The 13,205-nt window shown below is 48.4% G+C and overlaps 1 protein-coding gene across 1 annotated transcript; it reads right to left on the bottom strand.

Moving 5' to 3' along the window:
- Nucleotides 1-6,093: 6,093 nt before the first annotated feature.
- LOC124692830 (MACPF domain-containing protein At1g14780-like) lies at nt 6,094-10,358 on the bottom strand. The gene is made up of 7 exons (XM_047226270.1): nt 9,882-10,358; nt 8,587-8,825; nt 7,930-8,131; nt 7,761-7,841; nt 7,498-7,681; nt 7,122-7,288; nt 6,094-6,969 (listed from the first exon to the last, which is right to left on the bottom strand). The coding sequence occupies exons 1-7, from the start codon at nt 10,116-10,118 to the stop codon at nt 6,241-6,243; spliced, it is 1,839 nt and encodes a 612-aa protein (XP_047082226.1). The 5' UTR covers nt 10,119-10,358; the 3' UTR covers nt 6,094-6,240.
- Nucleotides 10,359-13,205: the final 2,847 nt, after the last annotated feature.

The raw sequence follows: 13,205 nt of genomic DNA, 5'->3' as shown, positions 1-13,205 counted from the left end.
ATGGCTCACCACTTCTATTCTTGCATCCTATAATTTTTTGTGTTCTCCTTTTTTTGGTGTATAAGCTTGTTATTAGTTGAAGAGTTTGGTTTGGTAAATTAATTTTCGTCAAAGGCAGGTTTATTTTCAAGGAAAAAAAACGCGGTCGTAAAATCCAATTGACACCTTGTTCTACCCAAATTTGCTAAAAGTTTTGAGATTTCATGTGATGCAAGTGGACTTGGAATTGGTGAAGTTCTTATGCAAGATGGAAAACCCGTTGCATATCATAGCAAAAAGTTAGACGGTGCTCACCTAAACTATCCTATATATGACAAGGAACTTTATGCTTTAGTTCGAGTTCTTGAAGTTTGGCAACATTATCTTTGGCCTAAAGAATTTGTTATTCACTCCGATCATGAATCCTTGAAATATTTGAAAAGCCAAACCAATTTGAACAAAAGGGCATGCTAAATGGGTTGAATTCATTGAGTCCTTCCCATATGTAATCAAATACAAGAAGGGCAAGGACAATGTAGCTGCGGACGCTCTTTCCCGCAAGATCAGCCTTTTACTCACTCGTTTGGATTTCCATGTTTTGGGTCTATATAAATCAAAGACCTATATCCTTCTGATACCTTCTTTGGCCCAATTTTTACAAAGTGTTCTATTAAAAAGGGCATCGATGATTTCTATTTGCACCAAGGTTTCTTATTCAAGGGCAACAAAATTTGCATTCCCAAGTCCTCGATTCGCTTTTGCTCTTACAAGAATCACATGGTGGTGGTTTCATGAGACACTTTGGACGAGAGAAGACGTATGCGATGCTTTCCACCCATTACTATTGGCCAATGATGTACCGTGACGTGGAACGCCTTTGTCGACGGTGCACAACATGCTTACAAGCTAAGTCCACTTCCAATCCCTATGGCCTTTATACTCATTTTCCTACTCTTTATGCCCCTTGGTCCGACATAAGCATGGACTTTGTACTAGGATTACCTCGCACTAAATATGGCCAAGATTCGATTTTCGTTGTGGTTGATAGATTATCTAAAATGACACATTCTATACCTTGCTCCCGAACGGATGATGCTTCACATATTGCCTCCTTATTTTTTAGGGAAATTGTGAGACTCCACGGTGTACCAAGAAGCATTGTCTCGACCTTAGATGTTAAATTCATGAGCTACCTTTGGAAGAAACTAATGGCCAAATTCAATGTCAAGCTTTTGTTCTCGTCATCTTCCCACCCGCAAACGGATGGACAAACCGAAGTTGTGAACCGAAGCCTCTCCACACTACTACGAGTACTTGTCAAGAAGAATTTGAAAGCTTGGAAAGATTGCATCTCGCACGCGGAGTTTTCCTACAACCGTGCCAAGCACTCAACAACAATGAGAAGTCTCTTCATGATCGTCTACGGCTTTGAACCACCGACAGCAATTGACCCAATCTCATTACCCAACCATGTTGGACAAGAATGTCCTACAGGCCCTGTAATGTGTAACTCTTGAAGACAGTTATGTGGCCGAAGGTACTGATGAACCAGTGCTCCCACATCCCTCGATATTCCATCCCCAATATAATTTTAACTTGTGCAAATGTTTTTTATCAAACAACTTAACTTCGGCTGCTTCTTCTTTTGTACTTATTCTCTCAAGGTTATAAATACCAAGCTTCCTTAGCTCCATCAGATCACCAAGCTGTTTTAGCTCAAAACCCTTATTTTCTCTGTGAACTTCAAATTTTCTTAATTCTTGTAAGAATTGTAGTTTTCCCACGTTAGAAATAACAGAGTGAAGTTCATCATTATTTGTAAGAAAATGACGCAGTTTTGAAAGGTTGCTCATGTCCATAGGTAAATCAAGATAACCATGCCATTCTTCTAGATGCAGAATCCGTAAGTGGTAAAATCTAGAAAGAGTAGCTGGTAGAAGCATTTCACCACGAGACATGGTCCCTAGCCTTAGATACCCCAGATGTAAAAGTTCTGGAAAATTGTGTAACATGGCCTCTAATTAGGAAGAGGATATTTAATATTATCTAGGAAAAATAACATATAGTAGTAGCCTCTCCTCTCGTCTGTTCTGTGATCGAGCATCGAGCAAGAGAGGTAGTAGCGGCGGCCTGACCTAGGAAGCGGGAGCTGGGTCAGGCAGGCAAACGACGGAGGAGGTCGAGCAATCGCCGGGTGATAGGCAGTCAGTGCGGCGTATTCTCCAGTGAGAAGCCAGCAGCAGGGTGCGAGCGGCTGCATAGCTGAACGACGGGATGTCTCCTCCCTTGGCGGCGCAGCTGCCAAGATGGACAAGAAGGAGAAAAGCCATACTTTTTTTTTTCACTTTTATAGAAGACTATTTGATGAATTTGTGAAAGTTGAAGTGTTACATAGATTTGTCTGATGTTGCGCAACAAGATGTCCCATGGCTGCCTTAATAACTCTGCATTACATGGAGCAAGGAATATTTAGGGCATCTCCAACGGGCCGATGTAAATGGACGCTGAGCGACACTTTGCGTTCGCATAGTCCAAAAATGCGTCTGAAATCAGGCCTAGCGGCCCGACACATAGTGACCGGGATGTCCGCGGATACACAAACGCGGCCCAAATATGCGATTCGGATGCGTCTCTGCGAACGTTGCCCGGTCGCGCCGCATGACCGCTCGCGTCTAGGCGGACGTTTCGTCGGACCCGCCTGGCAGCGACCGGCTCGATGCGTCATCTCAGCGACGCTAGTACTGACGACGAGGCGTCGCTTCGGCAGTCTACGCCACGTTAATGGCGATGGCTCGCCTGCCGAGCAGCCGCCGCCCACCTCTGTCAACGAAGTTAATGGCGCTGCCACGCGTGCCGCGCCCCACGGCTAGCGCACGCTCGGCTGTCTCTCATCTCATCTCCTCCCACACAAACCCTAGCCGCCGCACAACCTCCGCCGTAGCGCCACTCCCCACAAGCCCGCGAGGGAATCCACGGCTGATCCATGTGGTCGACGAGGCGGTCGAGGCTGCGGGCGCCGTGGCTGGGGCCACCGTGCTGGAGCAGCATCACCCCACCACTTGTCGTCGCATGCGCCGTCGTCGTCTTTGGAGGAGGCGAGGTGCTTCGAGTTCATCCTTCGCATCGACTAGGACCCCCTCGACATCAAGCGGCTGCCGGACAAGTTCGCTGAGTTCGTCGACGGCGCCGAGCTGGCCAAGGTGCCGTTGCGGGAAGCTAGATGCGGCTTCTGTGGGTGGCATGTCGAGGTCTTATTCGACGGGCAGGGCAAGATGTACCTGCACACCGGGTGGGACAATTCCGCCCGCACTCAAAACCTCGAGGCTGGCTGCCTGCTCACCTTCCTCTACGAAGGCAACGGCGAGATGATCGTCAAGGTGTTCGACAAAACACCTACCGCAGGCACTACCACACGGATGAGTCCGGCGAGGACACCGACAGCTAGTGAAGTTCGAGTGTTCTTTTTTTTGCAGCGAAGATGGCCACCAGCCAGTTGAGGCCACTAGTGGAGTTTTCTTGATCTAAGAACATAGGCTCACAGAACCCAGCTAGATTTTCTAGTCTGGGTGACTAGGTGTTTGAGAGTGTTCTTTCTTAGCAGCGAAAGAACTAAACTAGCGAGTCCAACACTAGTTAAATTTTGTTATTTTGCAATTTCGAAACCATGTTCTGGTGTAATATTTCTATCTATGATTAAATGAAAAAGAAAAAATAGGTAAAACTATTTATGCGTCGGCATGTTGTAGGCACCTAGGTCAGGCGCAAACGGACGCGCGGTTAAAAACAAACATTTTCGTGTCCACGAAGCGACGCAAACAGTGGTGTGCAACTGCTTTCATCATCCGATAGGGGTCGCCCGTTGGAGATGCCCTTAGAAGTACGGTATATTTGTGTCTAAGTTGACTGAAATTTCCTTAAGTCTCAGTCGCCTTAGAAAAATGCAACTGCAGTAGTTACATATTTCCGGCAGAAAAGTGCAATTGCACTTTTTTAACATTTTAAAAAAGTGCAAACTTTTTTTGTAAGTGACTTAAATTTAAGAAATTCTCGAGACATAGCAAACCGTTAGAAGTATCGATCTGATTTGCAAAACTGGGTGGAGTTTTGCCATTGCGACCAAACGGCATTAAAGCTTCATTATCAATACTAGGACAATGCCCGCGCGTTGCTGCGGACGAGCAAAATACGTTCAACATTGCAACCGCACCCCGGTTCGGTTGGCATCGACGGTTCCAACCTCAACCTAGAGCACCTCCACACGAACGCAGCGCGCACCTGCTGCCTCCTCGTCCTCGTCTCCGGCGGTCCCCAACCCTCGCCGACGACTCCTTCAACGTCCGGTGAGCACCACGGCGGTTTCCTCCGTTCACTTCTCGCTTTAGTTGACCCCCTTCTTTCCATCTGTGGTGTCGGAGCTCGCCTCGCTGACCATGATCTATATTGTCATTGAGCTTTTACATGGGTAGATTTTTCCTCTCTTTTTGGAGCTCCTTCTACAATCTGACGGTTACATCGATAACTTTGGTTAGTTTGCCGATCTTGTGACCGCATCGGCACCTGCATTTCACCGGTCAGCATTCTGTCTGTTCCTGCTGCCTTTGATTTCCATATTAGTTGAATCTACTATACACCCTACCATCTCTCTTTCTTTTGTTCACGCAAGGATGAATGCCATGCTGTACACTGAATTTTTGTACAGCTTGAACCACTTTTGTCATGTTGTATTGACTTTGCATTGATTTTGTCCTAAATCCAACAATGGAAAAAACCATGGTGGTGTTTCTTTCTTCCTGAATGTCGCACGTTAAGCAAAGTACACGTTTCAGTACAGATTCTACTCAAAGAAACCATGCCATGCCATCGTGTAGAAGGTAAAACTGACGTCGACTTTGTACGTGGCATTTTCTGGCAGCATGTGCTGCTCCCTTCTCCTCCCGCTAGCAGAGCTGCTCCCTCCCGTCTTTGCCACACGGGCTTCCCTGCCGACGGCCGTTCCTCATGCCGTCATGCGTGCTCGACGCCCGCATCGAGCTGAGCTCCAACCCTCTGCTCGCGCACGTCCTAATCCCGTGCCGGCCTGCTGCTTACCTCGACCCACCGCCTTGCATGGTGCTCCGGCCGACATCCACTCTCGCGCCCTGTGCTCCCCCTGAAGCACTCGAGCCACGCCGCTCGGCTTCCGCTCATCCACCGTTAAGACCACCGTTAAGACCAGCGCCTCGATCTAGCGCTAGGAGGATCCCCGTGTGGCTTGCAGCCTCGATCTAGCGCTAGGAGGAGAATTGCCTGGGGAGACGAAGACCAGCACGAAGCCATCAGATCGATCCAGCGCTAGGAAGAGAGCTACACGGGGAAACGAAAGCCGTCAGATCGATCCTTAGCTAGGAGAGCTGTCCGTGGAGGAGCCCGATGGATATTGGCGGATTCGAGTTGTAAAGGCCGCGTGCGATCAGAGAGAAGCACCGGCCATCGCGTCCGCCTCCGATGTCCTGTTGTTGAGCAGGGGTATCGCTGGCGGCGGCGGAAAAAGCACGCGACAAGATTGCATTGTAGTGTCGCGGAATCGCTCGGAAGGTTGCCCTTTTATGTGCGCGATTACTTCGGTTTCCCGTGCTACAGTTAGAGTTCTGATTGGGATCGGGACGCATACTGATTGAATTAGGAAACACTTTCGTTTAGAGATCGAAGGAACTACGTACGAACCTTTTCAGCGGTAGATCCAAAGGAAAAAAACGGACCAACGGACCGAACATTGGATTCCCAGGACGAAAGCGTAAAGTGGGTTAGACGAAAGCGTAAAGCGACGGACCAAACCAAGGAAACGTTAGCTCCTTTATTATTGCAGTATAGATATAGATATAGATTTTCTAGATTTTTTATATTTAAATATGTTCCAAAAAAAATTGTACTAAGCAATTAGGTTTACAATCATATTGTTTAGACTATTTTAGATTTTGTACCATTTTTCTTTTTGAAGTTCGCCCGACCTCAAAACTTTTCCGTCCTTCGCCACTGTCTCCCGCAGCAACACGCGGAGTATTGTCTAGTTAGTTTACAAGCGGAGACTCCAGCAGCTACACAGCAAAAGGAAAAGAAAATAAAATGAATGGAGTATGTTCAATACAGAGCACGTTACTTTATTGTCTGTGTCCTATATACATTTTCTGTAGGCCAAAAAATGGGTAACAATTTCTTATCCTAATGCTGCTTCCAAAATCCTGACATCTACAAAGATCAACCTCGAGCTGGTATTTACAGGGATCAGCTCATGATGCTTTCATGCAATGGTTCTGTATCATCATAACTGAGCAAGGCAAACTTCACATGCAATCCAATCTTTCCCCCTTCCTTCACAAGTTTGGCAGCAGTCACCAGCCAGTGCCCAGGAACATCATGGGGCCCCTTCACCACCTCCGACATATCGACGAACTTCAGGAGCTTTCTCGACTGAAGTGGGACGGGCGGGCCGTCAGGGTAAACACCTGAATTCAGCTGTGCCGGCTCATGTTTCTGGGGAGGCTGCACATTGCGGTGCGTGAAAGGAGAGCTGAGGGTTGTGCTTATTGTAGTAAGGAAGCTCCCCTTTTGAGATGCTGCTGGGGATCGGGTCCACTCAGATTTGTGTACGGTGCAGTTTGGGACGTGCGTGTAATGGAGCCGAAGATGGAGAACCTTCCTTGCCCAGGTTCCCTTTGTGAAGAGTTGGGCACCAGTGACGATGAAAACCCCACCAGAAACTCTCCTACTCCACTCAGGGTTATACTTTACAGCAGATGTAGCAACGCATGCGTAACTATTCCACTGGATGGCCTCAATGTACCCTGGGTCAGTGTCTTGTGACTCACGCCACTCCGATATCAAAGATGTCGTCGAGTCTCCAAGCATGCTTGGGACACTAGAGAGGTGCTGGACATGGATGGCCAACCGATTGCACTTCCTACCCTCAAGATACAACCGAAGGCCGACTACAGGCTTCTGGGCAGTTGACACCTGGAACAATAAAAATACATGTTGGTTATTAGATGGAAGCCGGACTTTAGGCAAAAGTAGAACTCCTTCAATTCTAACATTGCAGACAGATAACTTTGATCTATTAAGACTCTACAGGAGCAAGCATACAATGGGAACTTCATAAGAGGTACCTGAGAAGTGCTAACCCGAAGTTTGGGGCCAAGGAATCTGAACTGCAATGAAGGGTAGGAGCCTTTTCTCTTCTGAGGTCCAAGGACAAGCTCATTGAAGATAGGTGCCCATTGTAGAGGCACTTGAAACTCCAAGAAATGTTGTAACTCGTGAAGATCAGGTTTATCTGAGAGATAAATGAGCATTGTGAAAATTGACTTAATCAAATAGCACTCTTCCCTCAAAAGCAAAAAAAAAAAAGCATTCTTAGCTAGATCTTTCAATGAAGTTAACAATGCAGTTAATCTGAGAAAAACAAATTATAGGGTGAGAGTTGGAGTTGGTAAGGCAAAATGCAAATTAATTTCAAGCAAAAGTGCTGTCTCCACAACTTACAGCGAAGATATAAATTGATGGCATGGCTGAGGTAACCACTACCAGGGATGCCGGTAAGAAGAGAGGTGATAGGAACAAATTTGAACATTATAGCATCAGGATTCTTCGGAACTGTTTGTAGCCACTTAGAGTGACTGGGTATGCGCACATCTCCACCTCTTTTCGAACATGTAATCGTCAGGCCCTGTTTAGTAAATAATTTTATGTTCCAGCATGCAGATAACTTGAGAGTCAACTGGGACAGTAAGATAGGAAAAACTTACATCCTTGGTTGATGATTCTGAGTAGCTGGAAAGATGCAAGTTATTAGGCTGCTGTATTATCCTGACAAAAACATCAGGCACCTATAATGATAACAATCAGGTTAGTTAATATCTTCATACAACATATTTCAACATGGGGCTGACTGCCTCAGGATAAGAATATTTATACCTTGCTCTTGCCATCCTTAGTTTTACGATGTATAGGGGAGAGATTTTTCCCATCAGAGAATAGAAAATCGCCAAGATCTTCCAGATGTAGCTTAAGGTCAGCAGATGAAATAGTTGAGGAATGACTTTGTTTAACACATATGACATCCTGACCTCCAACTGCTATTTCAACAATTATGTGTGTCCCATAAGTTCTGATAAACCTGAAAAAATCATAAGATGAGAAATTAGTAGGTACATGTAAGGTGTTGTACGTATACTGCAAACTGAAGTAGTGGATGCAGTTCATAGAACTTGACATATTAATATATCTAGTTAACTGATGGAAAAGATATAAAGCCCCCAAAATATCCTAAAATCTTCACCCAGAAAATATAACGCCCCCAAAATATCCTAAAATCTTCACCCAGAAGGCCGTTAGTGTAGGAGTCATGAACCTCACAAGTCACAACCAAACAAAAAAAAAATGTAGCAATTCATTCTTTTTCTGGAACATGCATCAGACTGCGTGTCATTTGTATTAGATGGGGCACTGATACAAAAGGTAGTAATTCATGATATGTTGTAGGTAGTTCAACAGACAAACAAACAAGGCACCTAATGAAGTTAATCCAATCTAAACATAGTTAATTGGTTTATAGTTGCCGAAGTGTCTTACCATGACAAAGCTACAGGATCCCACTTGGATGGAACATCATTTTTTACTTCGTCGCGAAGAACCAATGGAGAAGCTTTTAGGTTCAGGTTGAACAATGAAATGAAATAGCCATCGAACGCGAGATGCTTAGTATCTTTGGCATCTGTCAGCCAAGCTCCCGTTAAATCGAAAAGTGTGTTGAAATACCCCGAAGGCACTTTCCCTTGGACTGAAGATTTCTGATTAAGTAATTCTGACATCTGTCAAGAAAACCAAAATGTGATTACTACAAACTGATCCGGTTAAGATAGAGTGCAATAGCTGCATTCATCATGGTAATATAAGCCACCACAGTTTTTGACCAAACAAGTAGAAGGCACATCAAGAAACGCCATGGCTCTAGTTCTAAATCATCAAGGGGAAGTGGACTTGTTGGCATGTCCCTAGTGGCTAGTGTACAGTTGAATATAACTTGCATCCGTTCATCAACTAAAGCTGTCATTCATCTTCAAAAACAAGAAGGTTCTACGCATTTAAGAGGCTGCATGGGCCAGAGAAACGCTGTGATCATGCATCACTAGTCTCGTTTAAAGACGCATCCGAAGGTCCACAATATTGTGTCACAGTAATACAATATTAATGCATTACCACTTCCATGACAGGGAATAGCTTTTCTCATGCCACACTTACTACCTAGCTAAACTTCACTCAGAAATATGTAAAGGGCAGTTTATCCTTGAGCCTTGAACAAAACTCCCAGTGCCGCACTGATCCATCCTTTTCAGGCCACCGCTGGGTGCGATGGACACAACGCCTCCACAGTCATTCTATTCCTTTCTTGAGGGGGGAACTGGTCATCTGCCAGTTGGCAGAAGCCCATGGTTATCCGTGAGCGCTCCCGCGAGGTCGCGTGTTCTAGCTCCAGGCTCCGCGCGATTGGTGCCTAGAGCTCCCCCTGTCTTACTATATTGGTGCAGAGGGTCCTCCCTCCTGCTCTTGTTTTTTTAATTTCTTTCTTGAGCCATGGATAACCTAGGTGAGCTGGATGATTGCAAGCGCTGCACATTTTGAGTTTGTCAAACAAAATGGAACTAGACTTGAAGCAGCCATGAACAAGAACTTGCTAGCATGGAATCCCAATTCAATTAAGAGGATTAGCTAGTAATTAGAAACTGAATTTAACGCAAAGTGCCAGAGTCTCCTCCAGACGCCCAATCCCCCAAATCCGCAAACAAAACATTGGGTGCACGGCACGGCAACACACAGCAAGCTGGAACAAGCAAAGACCGATCGCGTGACGCGCGGGGAGAGGGCACCTGGTTAAACTCGAGGACGTCGGAGCGGAAGCGTATGCGGTCGCCCTTGTCGATGCCGACGTCGCGCGGCACCCCGCGCAGAACCGCGCCGCCCCCTCCCGGTACGGAGACATCCCTCGCCCCTGCTTCGTAGAGATCGACGAGCCGCCGGCGGATCTTGGCGAATCGCAGGCGGAAGTCAGACGTGAGGTCGAAGCCCGCGCCCAGAGCACGCGCCACCTCCTCTCCCACCTCCATCCCCTCTCTCCTTCCCTTCCCTTTCCTTACACGCACGCGCGTGCGCGCTCAGCACAGCACAGGGACGCGACAACAGGACAGCTAGAGCCTCCTATCCTCCTCCTTGTGGCGCATGCGTTTCTCGTACCGTGATGCGGATGCCTCCTCGAAGCGGAGAAGAGGAAGAGGAGGAAGAAGAAGAAGAAATGGTAGGAAGGTTTGACTATGGAAAAAAGGGCGCAGCGCAGGAAATAAGGGGTTTGGTGGGAGTGGGAGTGGGACTATGGCCAATGGGCCACACGGCAATGTAACGGAAGGGCCAACAGAAAGGGGGAAGCGGTGGGGAGGCAGAGTCTGAGACGGCGCCGTGGTTTTCGTGTCGGGTCGGTGGACAAAGCAAGAGAATTCACACATCAGCTATCTCCGACGGTCCCACGCAAACAGACACCCAGTCATCCTTTGCATCGGTCCGTAGATAAAAAAAAAAAGCTTCTCAGCCGCGTCGCCCAAACCCGTTTTTTGTCCGGCGCGGTCCAATACGATGTTCGGCGTCCCGAGCCCATCCCCGCCCCATAGGGGACGCTCCGGGCACACCGGACACAACGAAAAGCGAGGCGAAGCAACGCGGGCCCGACGCGTCAGCGGCACAGGAAAAATTCGTCCCCCACTCCCGCCAAATCGTGCCCCTCCCGCCACATCGCGCCTATCCCTCCGCGCATTTCTGGCCTCTCAACACATTTCACATCCTATCCCGCCGATTCATTTCTCTCTCCCGCCGTCGTTGCTCTGTTCCACCCGCCACCGCTACCCTCTCCCCATCCATGGCGCCGCCAACAGCCCCCAAAAAGATGGCCAAGAAGCCGCCGGGCAATGAGACGAAAGGGGCGAAGGCGCCCTTTACGAAGCCGCGGAAGGCGCCGGCTCCGAAGAAGAAGCCGGAAGGCTGGACCGATGATCAGTGACATCAAGATTGTCTGTGCCGGAAGATGGCGACAGCGGAGCGGAAAGGACGGTTATGGAGGATCAATGTCTGTGCGAGTCGTGGGCGACGGTGAGCCATGACTACATCATCGGCGCCAACCAAAAGTACATGTAGTATTGGGCGAGAATCAAGGCTGAGTTCGATGAGCGCAAGTTGATTAACAACGACTACAACAAAGTGACAATGAAGAGGAGCCAAAAGGCAATGTCGACGCGACATCCAGGCGTCGGTGAACATGTTCCATGGGTTCCATCACGAGATCGAGACCAGAGGCGAGAGCAGCGTCGACATCAGCCAAATGGTACGACTCTTTTTTAGATAATCTGGAGCGCCTACATTTTGTTCGATGAAATGATTGCGTTTCCTTTGGTTAGTTTGACAAGGCCATGGATATGTACCGGAGGAACTCGGAAGGGCATAAATCTTTCACGCTGACGCATTGCTATAGCAAGCTCAAACTGAACGAGAAATGGAGGTTGATGCGCCTGTCGTTGTCGAAGGGGAAAGACGCCATTGATCTGGATGCGCCGCTGGCAATGTCGGCAGGGCATCCTATCGGCAACAAGGCTGCCAAGGCCGCCTTGGCCGACGCTGCGTCGTCCGAGAAGACGCATGCGTCGATCACGAAATGCCTCGTCAAGGTCTCCTCGATCTTGCTCTCCCGCGACAAAAAGGCCAACGAAAGGTGGGCGGCGTTGCTCAAGAGGCAAGAGGAGAAGATGGAGCTCAAGAAACGCAGGGACGACATGTCCCTGCTGAGAGCGTCGACAGAAGGAATGTCTCCCTGGACGCGGGCGGCGCGCAACTTCTTCAAAGGTCGGATCCTCGATGACATCGAAGCCAAAATGGTGGCGACCGAGGCGGCAGCCCAGGCAGCGGCAGCGGCAGCAACCCCAACCCCGGAGCAAGAGCCGGCAGACGCGTCTACGACGGCATCTGCTACTACACCTGCGTCGGCCTCTGCCTCGGCGACGGAGCAGACGGAGCATGCACACCGGGCAGATCGCGACGAGTTCATCGTGATCGAAGGGCCTACGTCGACTCAGGATGTGTCGCCGTCGGCCAACCCCTTCTTCTAATTTAGCATGCACCACCGGTCTGTAATATGATCGCGCGCCCAGTACTTTGATCGCCGCTACTCTGATCGCGACGATTCGGCGGGAACGATCTCTTTTGAATGCAAACTATTTGAATTTCTGATTGGGGACGGCGTTTCGGGGATGCGGCTGGGGAGCGATGTCCCCTAAACGTGGCACGAACAAAACACGTACCCCAAACGCTCGATCTGGCGCCGTTTGGGGGATGGTTTGGGGGACGCGACTGGAGATGCTCTAAATCTACTCCCAGCCTAGCTGCCCGACGGAAAATGTTTGTGAAAGGACACAGATGTCGCCTAGAGGGGGTGAATAGGCGGTTTAAAACTTTTACGAGATGGGCTTAACAAATGCGGAATAAAACTAGCGTTTACTTTATCAAGCCCAAAGCCTATATACTATGGTTCACCTATGTGCACCAACAACTTATGCTAAGCAATACAAGCAACTATGTGATAGCAAGATATATAACTTCAAGCACGATGGCTATCAAAAGGTAAGGTGCATAAGTAAAGAGCTCGGGTATAGAGATAACCGAGGCACGCGGGAGACGATGATTTATCCCGAAGTTCACACTCTTGCGAGTGCTAATCTCCGGTGGAGAGGTGCGGTGGCTTAGTGCTCCCGAATGCCACAACTGGCTTCACCTTGAGATGGGTTGCTCGATGCACACCAACGCCACAAAGGCCTCACCTCAAGACGCGTAGTCACACCACACACCGAGCGCCACGAAGGCGCCTCACCTAAATCTCCGGTGACCCTCGCCACAAAGGCCTAGGTCACGGTTCCACTAAGGGATTTCCTTCGAGGCGGAAACCGGGCCTTACACAAAGCTTGGGGCACGCATCCACAACTTAATTGGTGGCTCCCAAGAAATCGCCACTAAGGCCTAGAATCCGTCTAGGGTTCCAAGAACCCAAGAGTAACAACCTTCTTGCTTTCACTTCCACGAATCACCGTGGAAAGCTCAAACCAATGCACCAAATGCAATGGAAAGAACACCACAAAGATGCTCAAGTACTTCTCTCTCAA

This window comes from Lolium rigidum, chromosome 2 (genome assembly GCF_022539505.1).
Source record: "Lolium rigidum isolate FL_2022 chromosome 2, APGP_CSIRO_Lrig_0.1, whole genome shotgun sequence".
Lineage (NCBI taxonomy): Eukaryota > Viridiplantae > Streptophyta > Magnoliopsida > Poales > Poaceae > Lolium > Lolium rigidum.
The sequence above is the reverse complement of the archived record's forward strand: the minus strand, read 5'-3'. Positions and strand labels throughout refer to the sequence as shown.